Source organism: Wolffia australiana, chromosome 5, assembly GCF_029677425.1.
Source record: "Wolffia australiana isolate 7733 chromosome 5, ASM2967742v1".
NCBI classification, from domain to species: Eukaryota; Viridiplantae; Streptophyta; class Magnoliopsida; order Alismatales; family Araceae; genus Wolffia; species Wolffia australiana.
In genome coordinates, this window is record NC_135839.1 from 13494184 (window position 1) to 13511325 (window position 17142).

The following is a 17142-nucleotide window of genomic DNA, read 5'->3' on the forward strand; positions in this document are numbered from 1 at the left end:
TTTTCTGTTCATTCTTCTTGTCTCTTCCTCTCTTCTCCTCTCTCTCTCTCCTTTGGTTTGTCTTCATCACTCCTTGGTGGCCGCTCCCTTGTCTTGGGAGTTTGAGGAGTTGCTCCGCAGCACCATATGAGAAGTCGTTGCCCTGCACCAAGAGCCTTGCACGTTGACGTCACGCCGGTAACGTAAAGAGGTTCTTGTTTTCTGTCTCTATACGCCGACACAGTTATCACATCCAAGTTGATTCCGCATTTCACCGTAGCGTCTTGGGTTGTTGTTTCTCTTCAACGAGTTACACCACTTTTTCTCTCCATTTCTCTCCCTCTTTTCCTCCCTATCTCTGTCTCACTCTCTCCCTTTCCCTCTCTATCCCTTTCTCTCTCTCTTTATCTCTCTATCTCTCCCTCTTTTCCTCCCTATCTCTGTCTCACTCTCTCCCTCTCTCTCCCTCTCTCTCCCTTTCTCTCTCTATGTCTCTCCATTTCTCTCTCTCTCTTTCTATCCATCCGTCTCTGTAAGTCCGTCTTTGTCGTCAAGTGGATATGCAGCCAATGAAATGAATACAAACGGAGCACACAGAAATATCGAAAGGGAGTTTCCTCGTGATGAAAGCGGCATATAAAAAAGCGTGAGTCGGAGCGCTGGGGACTTCATTCACGACACGCACATCCCGCCTTCCGCTTCCCGCTCCCGGAGAAGCGCGGCTCTATATATCATTTCCACTTGCTATTATCCCCCCCTGCGAGGAGCTACGAAGAGAGAGAAAAAGAGAGCAGGAGCGCAGGAAAGTTAAAGATAGAAAGAGAGAGAATGGGAGAAAGAGGAATGGGAAGAGAGAAGTCACCGCCGAAGCTGTGCTACAGAACATGGCGGAATCAGCGGCCGGAGCCGGCAGGGATGATGACCCCGCCGGTGCAGGCGCCGGGAAGAGTGCCCTTCAGGTGGGAAGAAGCGCCGGGGAAACCGCGAAATTCAAGCAATCCCCTCGCCAACAAGCCAGTAGCAGCGAGAAAGCTCGAGCTTCCTCCAAGGCTTATAACCAAGGGCCCAGACGCTGAGGTAACCTCCAAGATAGACCTGTTTTGTAACGTTTTATCCTTAAAACATTTAGGCAGGATGTTGATCTCCAACAGTAACACTTGCCACAGGCCTAGGCTATTTTTAAGATTATAATCTACAACTTTGGTCCTGATTCCATGCTAGAATATAAGCGTTTACCACCATGCAAATTCCTATATCTTGTTGCAACGGCGAAACTTCTCTCCTTAAAATTTAGGCAGGAAGTCGATCTCCAGCACTCACCCACAACACCTTCCGCAGGCCAGCACATGACCCAGACGAACAGTGCGGTTTTTTTTAGAGTAGAACCAGCAACTTTGGCCCTTTTTCCATGTGAGAATTTGAGCTCTTACAACTGTGCGAAAAATTGTAGCTAATAGCATGGGCACTACTTTTCTGCTTAACATTTAGGCAGGATACCGATCTCTAACACTCACCCCCAATACATGCCGCAGGCCTATTATACATGACCCAGATGAACAGTGCGATATTTTTGAGATTGGCCCTCATTCCATGTTAGAATTTGAGCGCCTAGTCGCCTACCACTGCACAAAAACCTGTAGCTAATGGCAAAGGCGATACATTTTTTCTTAACAGGTCCTGCAAGGCACCTACTTTGTTCTTCTGGACTTGCCCCAGAAAAACGAGGACAACGATAAGCGGCGAGGCAGTCATCTTTCTTGTTCTTTGTTCACCTTCGGAGATCGTTCCTTCAGATTCGGGAAAAGGGCCGCGCCCAAGGCTAGCAATAATGGTGATTCATTGGTATTGCCTCGCTCTTATCCCGCGATTAGCTGTAGATTTTACGTGGACGATAGGGAAGAGGGCGCAGAAGCGGAGGTTCCCGCCGTGAGGACGACGATAACAAGACATGTTAGGAGCAGAAGCGTTCCGGGTCTGTCCACCGCCACGGCTCACTTATTGGTAAGTATCCAAACCTTCGATAATTTTCTCACCAATCCAGTCTTCCTCTTTCCGCGCTCTCGGGTTAGATCTGGGTTTATTTTCTTGTTCCCGTGTTCCGTTCATTTGATCATGGAGAAATCCTTGTCACGACTCTCATATATTTATACTGCTCGATAAGAACGTTTTACCTAAAGTTGCAGTCATGAAATGGTGTCTTTGGCGGCGGGTCCGACGTCTTTTTTTTCCGCATCTTCTTCTCTTTGTTTCATCTCTGACGCTAATGGTCGAAAAAATTGGAAAGGATTTCAATTTTAAATTACATCTTTAGTTGAGTTCTCACATTCATGGGCGAACTGTAGGCCAGCATTTACGGCGGTCTTAAGAGGGCGGCAGGGGCTCCATGGACGAGCAGAAGGAAGCGCACGGCTCCGCGGATGTATCGCGACTCACTTCGCTGAAAGATGCGGAAGATCGTTTAAAGAAGTATATACAAATACAGAAGAACTTGACGGCTTTGGCCCACCTCGTCCCGGGAAAGTAAAATATTCATCTATAATATGCTGTCCTCTTGCAACCTGAGTTTACTTAATGGGAACGAGGGAGGTGGCGTGTAATTGTTGGGGAGTTTTATTCGTATTTATCTAATTCTTCGTGGTTGCTATGCGTGTTACACATTTGTTCAGTCATCCGTACACGGCACTTGATTTCGTTTTTATCGTTCATGATGAAAAACGGAATAGATGACCGAGGAAAAACGGAACAAGTAAAGTCCTCAGTTATTTTATTTTTAAAATATTTATCCATAGTTTCTTCATCCAAAACGTCATCAGCCAACCTTGCTCAACACGACGGAGGAAAAAATAGGATGGAACGGATTACGGCCCGTCCTCCCAACAGGCCAAGTGAACGCCCGTCATCGTCTCATCATTCTATAAACGGAGAAACGCCCACCTGTCTTCTAACGAAGGGCCGTCGGATTCCAGGCGTTGACCATCCGGGGTTTTTAAAATAGCGTGTTGTGCGTAGGGTGGCTACTGGATTTATTGCGCCATTAAACGCAAAAATTTAAAGCAGAGTTTAGCTATCTGATTGCTTTAATTATTTCAAGTTTTAGTTGGGTTTCTGAGGATCGATCCTCCCGCCGCTGTTTCATCGGAGATTAGCAGCAGCCATCTGCTGAGAAATTGAATGAGAGGAAGAGAATTCGTGTAAGGACAGAGACGGAATTCATTTGAGTGCTCGAAATGAATTCTTTTGTGAAAGTCTCTGAGCCGAGTGTTCGAAATGGATGTCAGGGCGGGTCAGGCTAGAAGGGGATTTCAAAGGCCATAGAAGACAAGACTGCGGTTTTCCTGCTTTGTTTGGTGGTGCTTGGATTCTCATGTCTCCGGATTGATAGAATTGACAATAATTTGCATTCTCGGATTATTGAATCATCTTCCACGGGTAATTCTAACGGTCGGTTTTGTTGATGGAGCCCTCCGTCAAGTTTTCTGCCTCGCCGGTTGATCCTCAATTTCAGCGCTCCAACTTCGACGAGCATTTCATGGAGAGAAACTTGCTATTCTCCAGCAGCTGCGAGGTCAGTATAAACCTTGCTAATTAGGCCTTAATCCATACTCTTTGGAGCTATGTTTCTTCCATGTTGTATCTTCTTCCCTAACGCTTCATTGACTGCAGGAACTGAGAAAACTACAATTTCAGCTGTACTCGGCGGCTGAGTATTTCGAATCATCCTACTCCCAAGATCCCCTTAACCCAGAGTAAGATGCTTAATTTACTAGTACGATTCTCATTCTGCTAAGAAACGCTGTCGATTCCTTGCAGACTTCCCCAAACGCTGAAAGAATACGTGATTGGAGCGCTAGTCAGCACAATCGATCATCTTGGTGTTGTCTCTTCCAAGGTCGTAGAATTGGTCGATAAGGAGGTCGACGTTTTCTCTAAAACGGAGCTTCGTCTTTCCTGCGCCGAACAGGTGTTTCCCTTCTAAAACTCGACTCGAATCGCCTGTTCGTTCATTGTGAGGCGAAGAAGTGTTAATTTTCTCGATGCTTGCAGAGAATTCGGACTTTTCGCGCCATGATTGACCTACAAACTTCGTACTTAACCCCCTCCGAGTCTAAACATCACAAACACTACATTTTACCCGGTAAATCAAACGTTAGTTAGTCTCTCTTTTTCTCTCTCTCTATCCATCTCTTCGTTTGAAACTCTTTCTATCTGACCCTTCTCACAGGCGGAGGATCAGACGCTGCTCATGCAGTGCCCTGTACAGTAGACACGATTTCGAAAGAAGGGCTAGAATTGGAGCCGTTAAGAGAGAGAGGTCATCTCTATCTCCCTTTTATCTTTCTTTGTTCATTGATTCTGCCTCTTGGTTCTGCTCAATTGCCCCCTTTTCGTGGTGGTTCAGAGATCTGTTCATCAAGCAGAAGTAAAACATCTTCATTGAGGTAGAGAGAAATTCTTTCATAAATATCTGCTTTTAACCTCCGAGAATGAAATTTAAAGGCCAGCAAATTCGATTTTTTGGGGGGGACAGGAAGTTCTTCTCCTCCCCGTCCTTTCGATGGGGTCGCTCCACCAATTCTCGGAAATCTTTTCGCGCTCCAGGGTCTTCCTTTCTGCCTACAACTACACGGTTTTCAGGTACTTACTAAGTTGTCGCCATTGATAGATAGCTTGAAATTTCTACTATGTCTTGATACTCTCTGTAAACGCCTCCTTCGTAGAGAGCCCCGCCTCATCAACAGCTCCGTCTCCGAGTTCTGACCTCAGTTTCCGTTCACTTTCTTTCTCAAGCCCCCTCCGTCGTCGCGGGTTTTCCGCATGCTGGATTAGGGTATTGACCTCTCTCTCTCTCTCTCTCTCTCTCTCTCTCTCTCTCTCTATCTCTCTATCTCTCTGTCGATCTCTATCTCTCTATCTCTCTCTCCCTCTCTCTCTATCTCTCTTTCCCTCTTTCTCTCTCTATCTCTCTCTCCCTCTCTATCTCTCCCTCTCTCTCTGTCTCCCTCTCTCTCTATCTCTCTCTCCCTCTCTATCTCTCCCTCTCTCTCCCTCTCCCTCTCTCTCTCCCTCTCTCTCTCCCTCTCTCTCTGTCTCCCTCTCTCTCTCTCTCTCCCTCTCTCTCTCTCCCTCTCTCTCTCTCTCTCTCTCTCTCTCTCTCTCTCTCTCTCTCTCTCTCTCTCTCTCTCTCCCTCTCTCTCTCTCTCTCTCCCTCTCTCTCTCTCTCTCTCTCCCTCTCTCTCTCTATCGCTCTCTTTCTCTCTTTCTCTCCCTCTCTCTCTCTATCTCTCTCTCCCTCTCTCTCTCTATCTCTCTCTCCCTCTCTCTCTATCTGTCTCCCTCTCTCTCTATCTCTCTCTCCCTCTCTCTCTCTCTCGCTCTCTCTCTCTCTCTCTCTCCCTCTCTATCTCTATCTCTCTCTCTATCGCTCTCTTTCTCTGTTTCTCTCCCTCTCTATCTCTATCTCTCTCTCCCTCTCTCTCTCTATCGCTCTCTTTCTCTCTTTCTCTCTCTCTCTCTCTCTCTCCCTCTCTCTCTCTCTCTCTCCCTCTCTCTCTCTCTCTCCCTCTCTCTCTCCCTCTCTCTCTCCCTCTCTCTCTCTCTCTCTCTCCCTCTCTCTCTATCTCTCTCTCCCTCTCTCTCTCTATCTCTCTCTCCCTCTCTCTCTATCGCTCTCTCCCTCTCTCTCTCCCTCTCTCTCTCTCCCTCTCTCTCTATCTCTCTCTCCCTCTCTCTCTCTCTCTCTCTCCCTCTCTCTCTCCCTCTCTCTCTCCCTCTCTCTCTCCCTCTCTCTCTCTCTCTCTCTCCCTCTCTCTCTCTCTCTCTCTCTCTCCCTTTCTCTCTCTCGCTCTCTCCCTCTATATCTCTCTCCCTCTCTCTCTCTCCCTCTCTCTCACTCTATCTCTCTCTCCCTCTCTATCTCTATCTCTCTCTCCTTCCCTCCCTCTCTCTCTCTCTTAGGCTTCGGGGATTCCGACAGATCATTCGAATGTTCGATCAGATCGGGCATTCGAACAACCAAATCCGAACACCGATCTGGCCCGTTCAAATCCAATCCGAACACTGATCTGCCCCATTCAAATCCGATCCAAACCCGATCTGAGCATCTGTTCGGATCGGATTGTTCGAACAAGGTGCCTGTTCGGATCGAATGTTCGAATAAGATCCGATTCGAACACGTTTTTCGAATCGGATCGAATCGAATGTTTGAATCTGGCGGCCGCCCGCGCCGCCCAGCTGCGCCAAGTGTCCGCCAGTGGCCGGCCAGCACCAGCCAGCGACGATCCAATGGCCGCCAGCGCCGGTCAGCGGCCAGCAGAGAGACTCGCTAGCAGTTGCTGGCGCCACTGGCCATTTGTTCGAAATTGTTGGAACTTGTTCGTACAAGGTCGAACAAATGGTAATCGAACACGAACGAACCAAATTGTTCATTCGAAACTTTCGATCGAACACGAACAAAGGGTCTATTCGATCGAAAAATTCGAACAAATCGTTCGAATCCGCTTGTGTTCGTTCAAATCTGTTGATCAAGATTCGAACAATCCGATCCCATCCGATCCCCGATGCCTACTCTTTCTCTGTCTATATATATATATATCTCCCTCCCTCCCACTCTCTCTCCCTCTCTCTCTCTCTATGGTTATCTCTCTTTATCTTTTAACCAATCTATCAATCTCTCTCTCGACGTATTAATCGTCTCTTAATCTACCAATCTCTCTCCCTCTACCCATCTATCTATCTCTGTTCCCAGCTTTCTGTCTGCGTTCCTACCCACCAATCCATCTGTCAACAGATCTGTATATCTATTTATCTTTCTTTCAACAGATTTGTCGGTAATGGGACGGATTAATCGTTTCTACCCATATATTTTTCTATTTCTTTCTATCCATCCATTGATTTCTCTCTCTATCTATCAATATCCATTACCCACAAATCTTCTTTTCTCTCTCTGTATTTATTTTATACTTAGCCATGTAATAGACCTATCAATATATCCACCAATCGACCAACTTATCTATTTATCTATCCATCAGTCTATGTACCTCTACATAAATATACATTAAAATAAGTACTTACCTATCTTTCTGTCAATTTATCAATATCCACTTCTCCATATTATATATAGGTTATTCCATCTCTATCTTCCTTGTAGGGGACTGAAGGCGGACGGAGAAGTAGTGTGGGGAGTTGGGATGAGATCGACCAGAGCCCGACCTTTTTTAACTAGATCATGGGGAACCAAAGTTTCCTATGAACATTTATTTATCATAAAGCGAAAAAAAGCTATGGTTTCTGCTTCATTTAATCCCCTTTCTCGTCAAATTTCATCTTATCCACGTGGCGGAAATCTAAAGGGCGATGAAGCGAGCTTAATATCCGTCCGATTTGAAATTCGGATATTCCTCTGGAATATTATTTTTCGATAAGGAATCTACTTTCGGTTGATCCGCACTCTTCAGGGAGACTCATCATTGCAACTTGCAAGTCGTAACAAACACGATTTCGTTCCCGCGCCAGCTCTTCGAGTTCCTGCTTCGCCCTGTCGCCGCCGAACAACTCCGGTAGGGTTTCAGCTGCTGTGCATCTGTTCTAATCTGCCGGTAAGTCTCTGTAGTTTGTGGAAGGATTCATCTATTTGCTTATGACGAATCTAAGACCGTTAATGTTGAAAGTTTGAACCGAGTTCTTAATGTTTTTCACTCGCTAGACGCCTTTCTCCCCTTTATTCCTCGTTTAATCTCCTGTTCTGCCCATCCAACGCTAGAGTCGGTAGTTGTGTATTTAATCTTATTTGAAAGCTATAGAAAACGGAGGATCCGCCTCCTGGAACTTCAAGCAGGGTTAAAATCTTAACTCTTCTCGTTTTTTCGAGAGGTCAGATCGCCGGCCTTTGCTACGTTTATTGCCGATGGACATCGTCAGATCTCCGCCTTTATTTCCTTCGTTCTACTCTTCGTCGCATCGTGTTCTCTCATTTCTTTGCCTTTGCTTGGGAGATCGTCGATCGTCTTCATAAATCCTGACAGAGAGCAGGCAGTAATTTGTAATATAATGCTAGAATTAGAGAGTATAATCCTCCGCATAGGTGTACTTTACCTTAGGATACTGTCTCTCCAACTCTTGCCGCCTTGGAAAGCCGGAGGATCTTCCAGATATGCCCAAATGCCATCATGAGTAGCCCAAATAAGTACAAGAAACTGAGTTGAAGCTTTGATAAAACATCGGAGGTTGTTTCCAGACAACATCCCTCTTCGTTACGGAGTCTGATTGATGGTGTTGCGAGGCTGGAATTTCGTCTTCCTGTCATGATATTAAATTTTGATAAAACAGAAGACTTTGTAAGACGTCTGAAATTGCTGAAAATTAAAGGGAAAAATAGCCTACCATCGTATTTATACCACCTGTTTCTTTCTTGGGAGCGGTAGACCACATGTGAAACGATACATTTGATTCCGATGCCTTGATCAACTCAAACAAAGATCGATTCACCTGCGCATTTCTAGGTTAGTTAATTTATAGTATTTAACAAATTAAGACTAATGGTCTTCGAGCAAAGTCATTGTTCGGTTTTATTCTATTTTCCCAAAGCAAGTGATCAGGGTGTGATCTTATCGTTTAATTACGGAAAGCTGTTTAATTTTTTTTCTGGAACTTAAGGAATTTGATATTGTGGAAGTGGAAACAATTCTAGAGCATAGTTGTTCTTGATTTATGGATACGATCACAACTTGTTAGTTTGAACTGTCTTCTATTCCCTGGTCGGTACTCCGTGAAAGGCATTGAAATGTGGTACTTATCCAAATTTGATTCCCAAGGCGAAACGTTCATATAGGACGATTCCACATTCATTAAAATATCTGCTCAAAACTTGAGTTGTCCGAATGGAAATCGTATACTAACAGATCTGTTGGCACAGATGCTCCTTCGTGGGGTACGTCCTTCGTCTCCATTCGCTGAAATAATTTTATGCAAGTGGGCATTTGCTCATTAGATTTCCCGATTTGTTCACATCAAATATTTGCCCTTTTGGAAGTATTTCTACGCTGTCTCATTGTCCAAGTAGAACAGCCAAAAAAATTGAGGGAGAAAAAGAGTTGATTTGGAAATTCTTCACTGGGATTTTACATTTCCAGGCTTCTGATATGCTCTTAAAACGTCCAGAAAGACCTTTGACAAGAATAAATTTAGCTTAAGTTGTTGGAGATAGGAGTCTCTGTGTAATTCGCCTTAAGGTTTCCTACATATGGATGGGGAACCCGCCTTTGTAAAATTTGTTTGGTTTTCCCTTGATTTCCTACGTTTCTTTCTAAATGTTATGACTTTTATGTGGCTCTCTCATTAAAAACGTGTAATCCTGGGAATTACCGAAAACTTTGATGGGGTGTAATACCTCTTCTGGCCTTTCGTGGCTCACCAGATGAGCTCCATGGAGTTCAACCATCCTGGCCACCGGCCGTAGCTTAACGGCCAGCCTCTTTGCGTGGGACATCTGTGCAATAATGTCATGCCTGACGAATACTCAATGGTTTAATTATCGGAAAGATGATTTTTTAACTCAATAAAACTCATGGAGCAACCCAGATATGTATCAGTATGCTGCAGATTAACTGACCTGCCATGGATGACCGACACGTGGAAACCCCCCGATCGGATCACTTCAACCTCTTTTGATGTGATCTTGTGTGTCCAACAGGCGTTGATTTGGCCTTCAAAACCATGCGGTGACTGCATCCCGGCGGATGATATAGCTCTCACGTACTCCTGCATGATAAAACTAACCCTGTATTAGTTCCGGCATGAGCACATCTGATCGTTTGACTATTTACCTGGTAAAGAACTTGCCCCCTCGTCGACGATCCCATTTTCTCTTCAAGATATTCCTGGAAGATAAGAAATTATAATTCTCGTTCGATCCCTGGAAAATATTATCTCATTCGATTATGATGCGAAACTATAGTGAGACATACCCTGGTGTAATGGGTCTCCAGGTCCACCATCGCTCTCTGTTCAGGATTAGTGGCTCTTAAGAAGCGATAGGCAAGTGATATCATCTGCCCGTTTATCTGCCAACTTAGGACGATAAGAGAAGAGGTCGAAAAAGCATGAGAAGCAGCAAGCACATAAATTGAGAACTATGCCGAAAACTTTCCCAGGATGCATAATGATAGATTCAAGCGCAATTGCCTTCAGTTAGAGCTTTTAGCTCAGTTGGTAAGCACTTGAATCTAACACATTGTTCTAGGATGGATCAGATTAGATCAGATTAACACATTGCGCGTGAAATTGAATCACAATGCTACCTTATCACAGTCCATACGCAATTTTACAACTATTCCGCTGGAAGAACCATAGTTAAGACTAACATCAATCATTTCTATTTTTTTCCTTTTGTTAAAAATGTTGCGGGTTGAACCTTGAGACAAGTGGAGCAGAAACACCGACATTATGCAAGAAAATCGGTGAAAAGTGTTTGAAAAATTGCCTTTGGTAAACACTCGTAGCCGCCCCCAGTCACATTCAGCAACGCCAGAGAACTCAGCCGGTTGGGGGCCAAACTTGCCAACTTACACGCTATCATACCTCCTGCGTGAGGGAAAGAATAAATTAAAAAAATCAAATTTTGTCAAAGAGGGATTCTAATATAGGATATGAAACCGTCAACTCTTACCCATAGAATGCCCAATGACGTGGGCTTTTTTCCAGCCTAGATGATCCAGCAAGGCCAGAGCATCCTTCGCCATTTTCAACGTTCTGCCAATGAGAAAAAGAACATTGAAAAATATAAAATTACTCGAAAGTTCTCTCTCAAGCATGCAAAATCATGAATCCACTCACGTATACTCTGATTTTTTGGTAGGTATTGAACTCCGGCCCATCCCGCGGTTATCGAAGCTGCAAACCTCGATACCGTCGTCCTCTTCGTCTTCAAGAACACCGGAAGCCGGATTTTCGTCATTAGGTTCAACCGATCCCGTCAAGCCCCTAATCTGAGGGCCCCACGATGCGTGCGTACCGGCAAGACCTTCATCCCCAAAATTTCAACCGCGATCGAAATTTCAGATGAGCCGAAGAATTTCAGAATCGGAATTCGAAGGAGTATTTAAATTCAGCGATGATCTCGCTGCTTACCGGTGATGAGGAGGACCTTCGTTTTTCCGCGGCCGTACCTTCGGTAGAAGATTTTGATGCCGTGGCTGGAATCCGATCGCTGGCTGCGATATTCGTACTTGCTCACGTCGCAGAATGGCATCCTGCCGGCTTGAATTTGATCTTCGGAGCTTGCTCGGAGGAAGAGGAGGAATTCGATCTTGAGAATCGGTGGAATGGAGGAGACTGACCGAAGGAGGCGAATTGCGACCACCACTTAATTTATAAGGGGGGAGACAAGAATGGCGCCAGATGACTGACACGTGGCTGGATATGCCTGGAGTTTCGCCCCGTCATCGATATCTGTTTGGGAATTTCAACGATTTTTTTGATAGAGAAATGAAGCCCACGCTGAGTTGATTTTGTACCCTCTGATCTTTGGTAAAGGATGGAGGGAGAGCGACGTGTAATTGCATTTCGGGGACATTTAAGAGCGAGGAGGAAAGGTTAGGGGAGGATGGAAACTGTAAGTCTTCGAATAGCAGCGTCCTAAGAACCTCTGACCTTTCTTGTAATAATAGGCCGTTTTTTCACCGTCTGTTCCACTCCCTATCTCTCTCCATCTCTATCTCTATCTCTATATCTATCTCTGTCTATCTCTCTCTCCATCTCTATCTCTATCTCTATATCTATCTCTGTCTATCTCTCTCTCCATCTCTATCTCTATCTCTATCTCTGTCTATCTCTCTCACTATCTCTTTATCTCTATCTTTATCTATCGTTATATCTATCTCTCTCAATCTAGGTTGCTATCGGTAACTCTATCTAGATTTCTATCTGTAACTCTATCTAGATTTCTATCTGTAACTCTATCTCTCTGGCTATCTCTCTCTCTCTCTCTCTCTCTCTCTCTCTCTCTCTCTCTCTCTCTCTATCTTGATCTCTATCTCAATCTTTCTCTTTCGTTATTTCTATCTCTCTCTCTATCTAGATTCCTCTGTTACTCTCTCTCTCTCTATCTATCTATCTATCTAAATTCCTCTGTAACTCTCTCTGTCTCTCTCTCTGCCTCTTCTCTGTCTCTCTCTCTCTCTCTATCTATCTATCTATGTATCTAGATTCCTCTGTAACTCTCTCTGTCTCTCTCTCTGCCTCTTCTCTGTCTCTCTCTCTCTGCCTCTTCTTTGTCTCTCTCTCTCTCTCTGCCTCTTATCTCTCTCTCTCTCTCTCTGCCTCTTATCTCTCTCTCTCTCTCTCTCTCTCTCTCTCTCTCTCTCTCTCTCCCTCTCCCTCTCTCTCTCTCCCTCTCTCTCTCTCCCTTTCTCTCCCTCTCTCTTTCTCTCTCTCCCTCTCCCTCCCTCTCCCCTTCTCTCCCCTCTCTCCCTCTCTCTTTCTCTCTCTCCCTCTCTCTCTCTCTCTCTCCCTTTCTCTCCCCTCTCTCCCTCTCTCTTTCTCTCTCTCCCTCTCTCTCTCTCTCCCTTTCTCTCCCCTCTCTCCCTCTCTCTCTCTCTCTCTCTCTCTCCCCTTCTCTCCCTCTCTCTCCCTCTCTCTCTCTCTCTCCCTCTCTCTCCCTCTCTCTCCCTCTCTCTCTCTCTCTCTCTCTCTGCCATTATGAATCAAATAACAGTGTCATGTAAGTGTTACAAATTTTTAAGCATCAACTTTTTCTGAAAAATAACTAAATATAACCATTATAACCCAATAATTAAAATGATTAATTATAACTCAACTTTATTTATTGACTATCATCGCAAATGTTCATATCCTGGCAATTTAGGTTAAAATAATTAAATAAAACTATCGTATTGACAATTAGTTAAAAGAAATATCTGAAATGTAATGTAGAATTAACATATCAAAGTTCAGCTGATTTAATTCTCAAAATATATAATATGACAGTTTTTAAGCCAAAAATGATAGAAAATTCTACAATTAGAAACTAAATATCACTTAAGATAGATATTTTACTATTTGTGGAATAATTAGAAAATATCATTAAGTATTTTTATGAAGGAGATCAAGATAGAAAGACCATGAATGGAGGTTATTGAAGGTAACGTTGATAAATAATTTGATGATGAAGTTATCTAATTTTTTACACACTTTGGCCAACAATGATATAGATGATTGATGAGCTCAAAAGTTAGGGTGTTAATTAGTCGTTGATGTTTGAGTTAATCAATAATAATTTATAAACCTTTATTCAAAAATAATTTGACTAATTAGTAATGAGCAAAGGTCATCTTCACATGGAATGGATATTAGGGTCTAAATACTCTTTAAATGGTGATTCAAGAGGGATAGAAGATATGTATAACATTGGACATTGTGATGCAATACCAAGTGGTGAAAAGGTTATAATAATTATTTTACTAGGATGATAGGAATTATAATATGAGTAATCGGTAGGAGGATGTGGATAAATCAAATGGAAATGAGAGAGTGAAATAGATGGAGAAGTGAAGTGATCATGGATCCAGAAGATGAATATAAATAGAGCATGATAAAATGGGTGAATGGATGTGAGCAGATGTGGATGGATGATGGTGAAATAGAATGTTGGAAGAAGAATGATAATGATCTAACTAATTGATGTGATGAAAAATGGATGGGTAGTTGTGAGATGGAGAAGAGGATAATGGAATAGATGATTTAGGATTTCTTTATGGGACGAATGTAATGAGATTGAGATCAGGATAAGAGATGGTTGGGTTAAGATGAGATGATAGAAGATGGTGATAAGGAGTTTCTGAAAATAAGGATGTAGATCTAACTAAAGGGATGTGAAGGAGAGAAATTAATATTAGCCAAGAGACACCTTAGATCCCTATGTTTTGCCAATATCAATGCACTTCCCTAATCTAGAATAGCCTCTCTACTTCTCTGTTGATCTTCCCAAACTCTCAACATTGGGTTTCTTTGCCTTGGTTCAATCATGGAAAAACAAGTTTTTCCATGAATGCAGAAGCGACTATCGATTCCAAATCAATTTTTAAAATCATACATTATATGTACCTTTTAGGGAACTTGTTCCACCCTTGAACTGCTCACTTTGAGATCGTTCTGAAACCATTCATGTGCCCAGCCTCTAGAAGTATACACGCAATCACATTGATCTTGGATCTCTACTTCTTATTCTTCACCTCTCCTTAAAAATTTTGACGATCTTCTCATTATGAAGACACTCTCCTTGGTTGAATGGAGAAGAGATCATAGTGTTGGCGGGGGGGGGGGGGGGGGCTCCCAATTTTGGCTAGCCTATGTGTTTAAAATGGGGTTCCCCTTCCCTATTTATATTTTACTAAAGTTTTATCTCAAAAACCCATTATGTAAAATATATTAACCAATGCCCCTATGATCTTATTCATTTGTCACTCTAGGCCCATGTATCATTCTACTTAATAACTTTAGTGGCCCAATAACAATTATTGGCCCACCTAATCAATTAACTATCACAATTTATCTATTAATTAACTAAGGATTGATTTAACCCAATAGGTAGGTTACGTTTCCACCCCGTGGGGTGCCGAGTTATGCTCATGCTCTAGAAGATACCGAGTAGTGTTCAAACACTCTCATGGAACGTTTACCGCCATCAGTTAGCGTATACATATAACTTAGGGTATGGTTGATCGTCAAACCCTAATCCATCATTAGATTAGTACTGATGTGTAACACGGATCATTAGAGGATGCGTACTCCAATATTCTCACTAACTTGGCCATGGATTTGCTACATCGTCTTCCTTGACTCAATCTCCTCTTACACCGATGACGGATGATCCCGTCTTGACCACACGATCATCTCTGTGAGCTTCTTACTACATCCGAGCTATGACTTGTTTAAATCCCGTGATGAGAGGTTTGTTATTCATTTATCCATGAGATATCCTTGGTGTCTCAGGTCAATGAACCATTTACCCAACCGTGACATGAATCAACATGATTAACATTTAGGTATAATACCATTCAGGGATTCTTCGGATCATTTCAATGAAATCATTCTCCAAAGAGAACCAACTATATGTCCTTAGTGTCACCACATTGATATCACTAATTGATGGTATAAGTCGGATCAGTTAGTGTTATTCTACCTAGAAAATTTGATGTCCATCTTGACTATCCATTGAAGAGGAATATTTGGAATATATATTTAAAGACTAGTGATCACTATATTATAATTTTATCATAATTCACTATGTTATTGCACGTATTCATGGACTTCATTATAAACATAGCACTAGAATAACAATTAACATAATATTTTATTCAATGAAACAAATAAAATAGGGTGGTGTGATTTGGCTTGACGCCTATTAAAATATCCATCATTCAAGACACCAAGAACACTATTGATGGGCCTTCAAAACTTCACTTTCTTTCTAACTGACTCTCTAGGAGGAAGTTATTTTAAAGATGGATTTTACATAAAATTGAGGCTCTATTTATAGATCCAACTCAATGGCTCAAAATAGGCGGAAAAAGGAAGCTTCACTCAAAACTTTAGCCCAAAACTCATTCTATACCATTAGATATCATTGTCATCCCTCTGATTTTTTCTCCCCTCCAGAAAAATTCAAAGATTCATTAATAATTCATAAAAAATAGATATTACTTCATAAAAATATTAGAATATAAACATATTAAATTTCAATAATTATATCTCTTCAAATAAAATCAAAAAAATCAGGAAAATTATATGGAGATAAGAAAATTATGTTCATACATAATTTGATATCACAAAATCCATTAGAAGCATTTAAAAATTCATAAAATTAATAATATCATTCTAAAAATAAATTAAATCATTTTAGGATTGATAACATGTATATATAATCAATTTAATGCAAATAAACATGTAAATATGGTCATATTAGCCTACATAAATGCATGTTATCAATAATATGACTCATAATCAAAATAGAAATAATGAAAATTATAGGAAATCAGGAATAATATATGTGATCGCAGCTGGATAAGATTTTCATGCCAAAAACTAGAGAAAGTTTTCTTAATTTAATCAGGTCACTACTAAAATCCTTTTTATCTCAGGAATGCATCATATTCCTCCAGAAAATTTTTGAAAACCTTTGTACCGCACCTTGCTATAAGTTGAAAGAATTCAACTTTGTAAAAGTGTTAGCTATATTTTAACAAATTTTCCTAAAAACTTGCTGACGTTGGATCTCATTTCATCGAGTATAAAGTAAAGGGCTGATATTTTGTAAATCATTGAGTCTGGTCAAAGTTTATATTTTATTTACACTCTTTTTCCAAAAAATTTAATCTAGAGATTTATAAAATATATTCATAAAACTCCATTAAGCATAAGGCTCTATTAGGTTATCCAACCCATTTTGGAGAATGTTATACTAAGAATAAAAAAAATTCAATTTTGAATTTATAGCCGACATTAAGGTGATTGGTAATATTAGGAATGTTCAAATCATTCTTGGTAGACCCGTGTTTGCCATGACTCAGGCGATAACACATTAAGTATTTTATTAATATAATGAATATTGCACTGAAATGGTTCTAGATGTGCATTACCAAACTTAAAGTGATAAATTTTATTTTTAGACTGTTATTTTTTATTGTTTTCTTACCAAAATTTCTGATACACAATTCATAAAGGAATTTTTTTTTGTAGTCTGAATGATTTTTTCAAGTTTTTGGACATTTGCTTCAAACAGTTATTAATTTTATAAGTCAGATAAGTTTCAAGATTAGTTAAGACTTTAATTCTATTTAAATAGATTTTCCCCTTTTAAGTTTTCCCCCTGACATGTCTCCATAGGATTTACTCAAATGACAACTAATTAGTGATTTTGCTGATAATCAGCTAGTCATTGTGAAAAGGTGCCATTAAGACATCACAAATCAGGATGTCATTTGTAACACCCTAAATTCGGTATTAAATTCAACTAATTAGCACAATTTATCCATTTGAAGAGTTTAAAATAGGATTTTTATGATATATTTACATGTTAATTACTTTTCCAAGTGAATTCTGATTTTTCCCTAATTGTCCGTTAATTTATGAATTTTATGGAATTTACTTAAGTTTAGAATAAGTCTATTT

General features: G+C 41.4%; 2 protein-coding genes across 5 annotated transcripts; one reads left to right on the top strand and one right to left on the bottom strand.

Annotated features, from left to right (window-relative positions):
* Positions 1–3022: 3022 nt before the first annotated feature.
* LOC144703283 (protein ABIL2-like) lies at positions 3023–7686 on the top strand. 4 transcript variants are annotated; one of them, XM_078575425.1, is made up of 10 exons: positions 3023–3170; positions 3258–3544; positions 3643–3725; positions 3790–3940; positions 4024–4114; positions 4202–4291; positions 4379–4418; positions 4508–4614; positions 4698–4807; positions 7127–7274. In XM_078575425.1, exons 2-10 carry the CDS (start codon positions 3434–3436, stop codon positions 7199–7201), a joined length of 858 nt encoding a protein of 285 aa, XP_078431551.1. In that variant the 5' UTR covers positions 3023–3170; positions 3258–3433; the 3' UTR covers positions 7202–7274. The 4 variants fall into 4 exon arrangements, with proteins under 4 accessions (XP_078431551.1, XP_078431552.1, XP_078431553.1 ...); XM_078575426.1 differs by lacking the exon at positions 7127–7274 and adding an exon at positions 7329–7686 and having other exon boundaries at positions 3061–3544; XM_078575424.1 differs by having other exon boundaries at positions 3065–3544.
* A 61-nt stretch (positions 7687–7747) lies between these two features.
* LOC144703282 (alpha/beta-Hydrolases superfamily protein) lies at positions 7748–11364 on the bottom strand. The gene is made up of 11 exons (XM_078575423.1): positions 11104–11364; positions 10810–10996; positions 10643–10725; positions 10457–10557; positions 9942–10037; positions 9801–9854; positions 9587–9735; positions 9365–9482; positions 8376–8463; positions 8071–8274; positions 7748–7993 (listed from the first exon to the last, which is right to left on the bottom strand). The coding sequence occupies exons 1-10, from the start codon at positions 11222–11224 to the stop codon at positions 8072–8074; spliced, it is 1200 nt and encodes a 399-aa protein (XP_078431549.1). The 5' UTR covers positions 11225–11364; the 3' UTR covers positions 7748–7993; position 8071.
* Positions 11365–17142: the final 5778 nt, after the last annotated feature.

What these genes read in the sequence shown, in the direction of transcription:
- LOC144703283 (XM_078575425.1), top strand. Translation starts at nt 3,434, where the DNA reads ATGGAGCCCTCCGTCAAGTTTTCTGCCTCGCCGGTTGATCCTCAATTT. An exon ending in GTCTTTCCTGCGCCGAACAG is followed by an intron (nt 3,941 to 4,023) that starts GTGTTTCCCTTC and finishes CGATGCTTGCAG; the next exon opens with AGAATTCGGACTTTTCGCGC. An exon ending in CAAACACTACATTTTACCCG is followed by an intron (nt 4,115 to 4,201) that starts GTAAATCAAACG and finishes CCCTTCTCACAG; the next exon opens with GCGGAGGATCAGACGCTGCT.
- LOC144703282 (XM_078575423.1), bottom strand. Translation starts at nt 11,224, where the DNA reads ATGCCATTCTGCGACGTGAGCAAGTACGAATATCGCAGCCAGCGATCG. An exon ending in CGTCATTGGGCATTCTATGG is followed by an intron (nt 10,558 to 10,642) that starts GTAAGAGTTGAC and finishes TCCCTCACGCAG; the next exon opens with GAGGTATGATAGCGTGTAAG. An exon ending in GGGGGCAAGTTCTTTACCAG is followed by an intron (nt 9,736 to 9,800) that starts GTAAATAGTCAA and finishes TTTATCATGCAG; the next exon opens with GAGTACGTGAGAGCTATATC.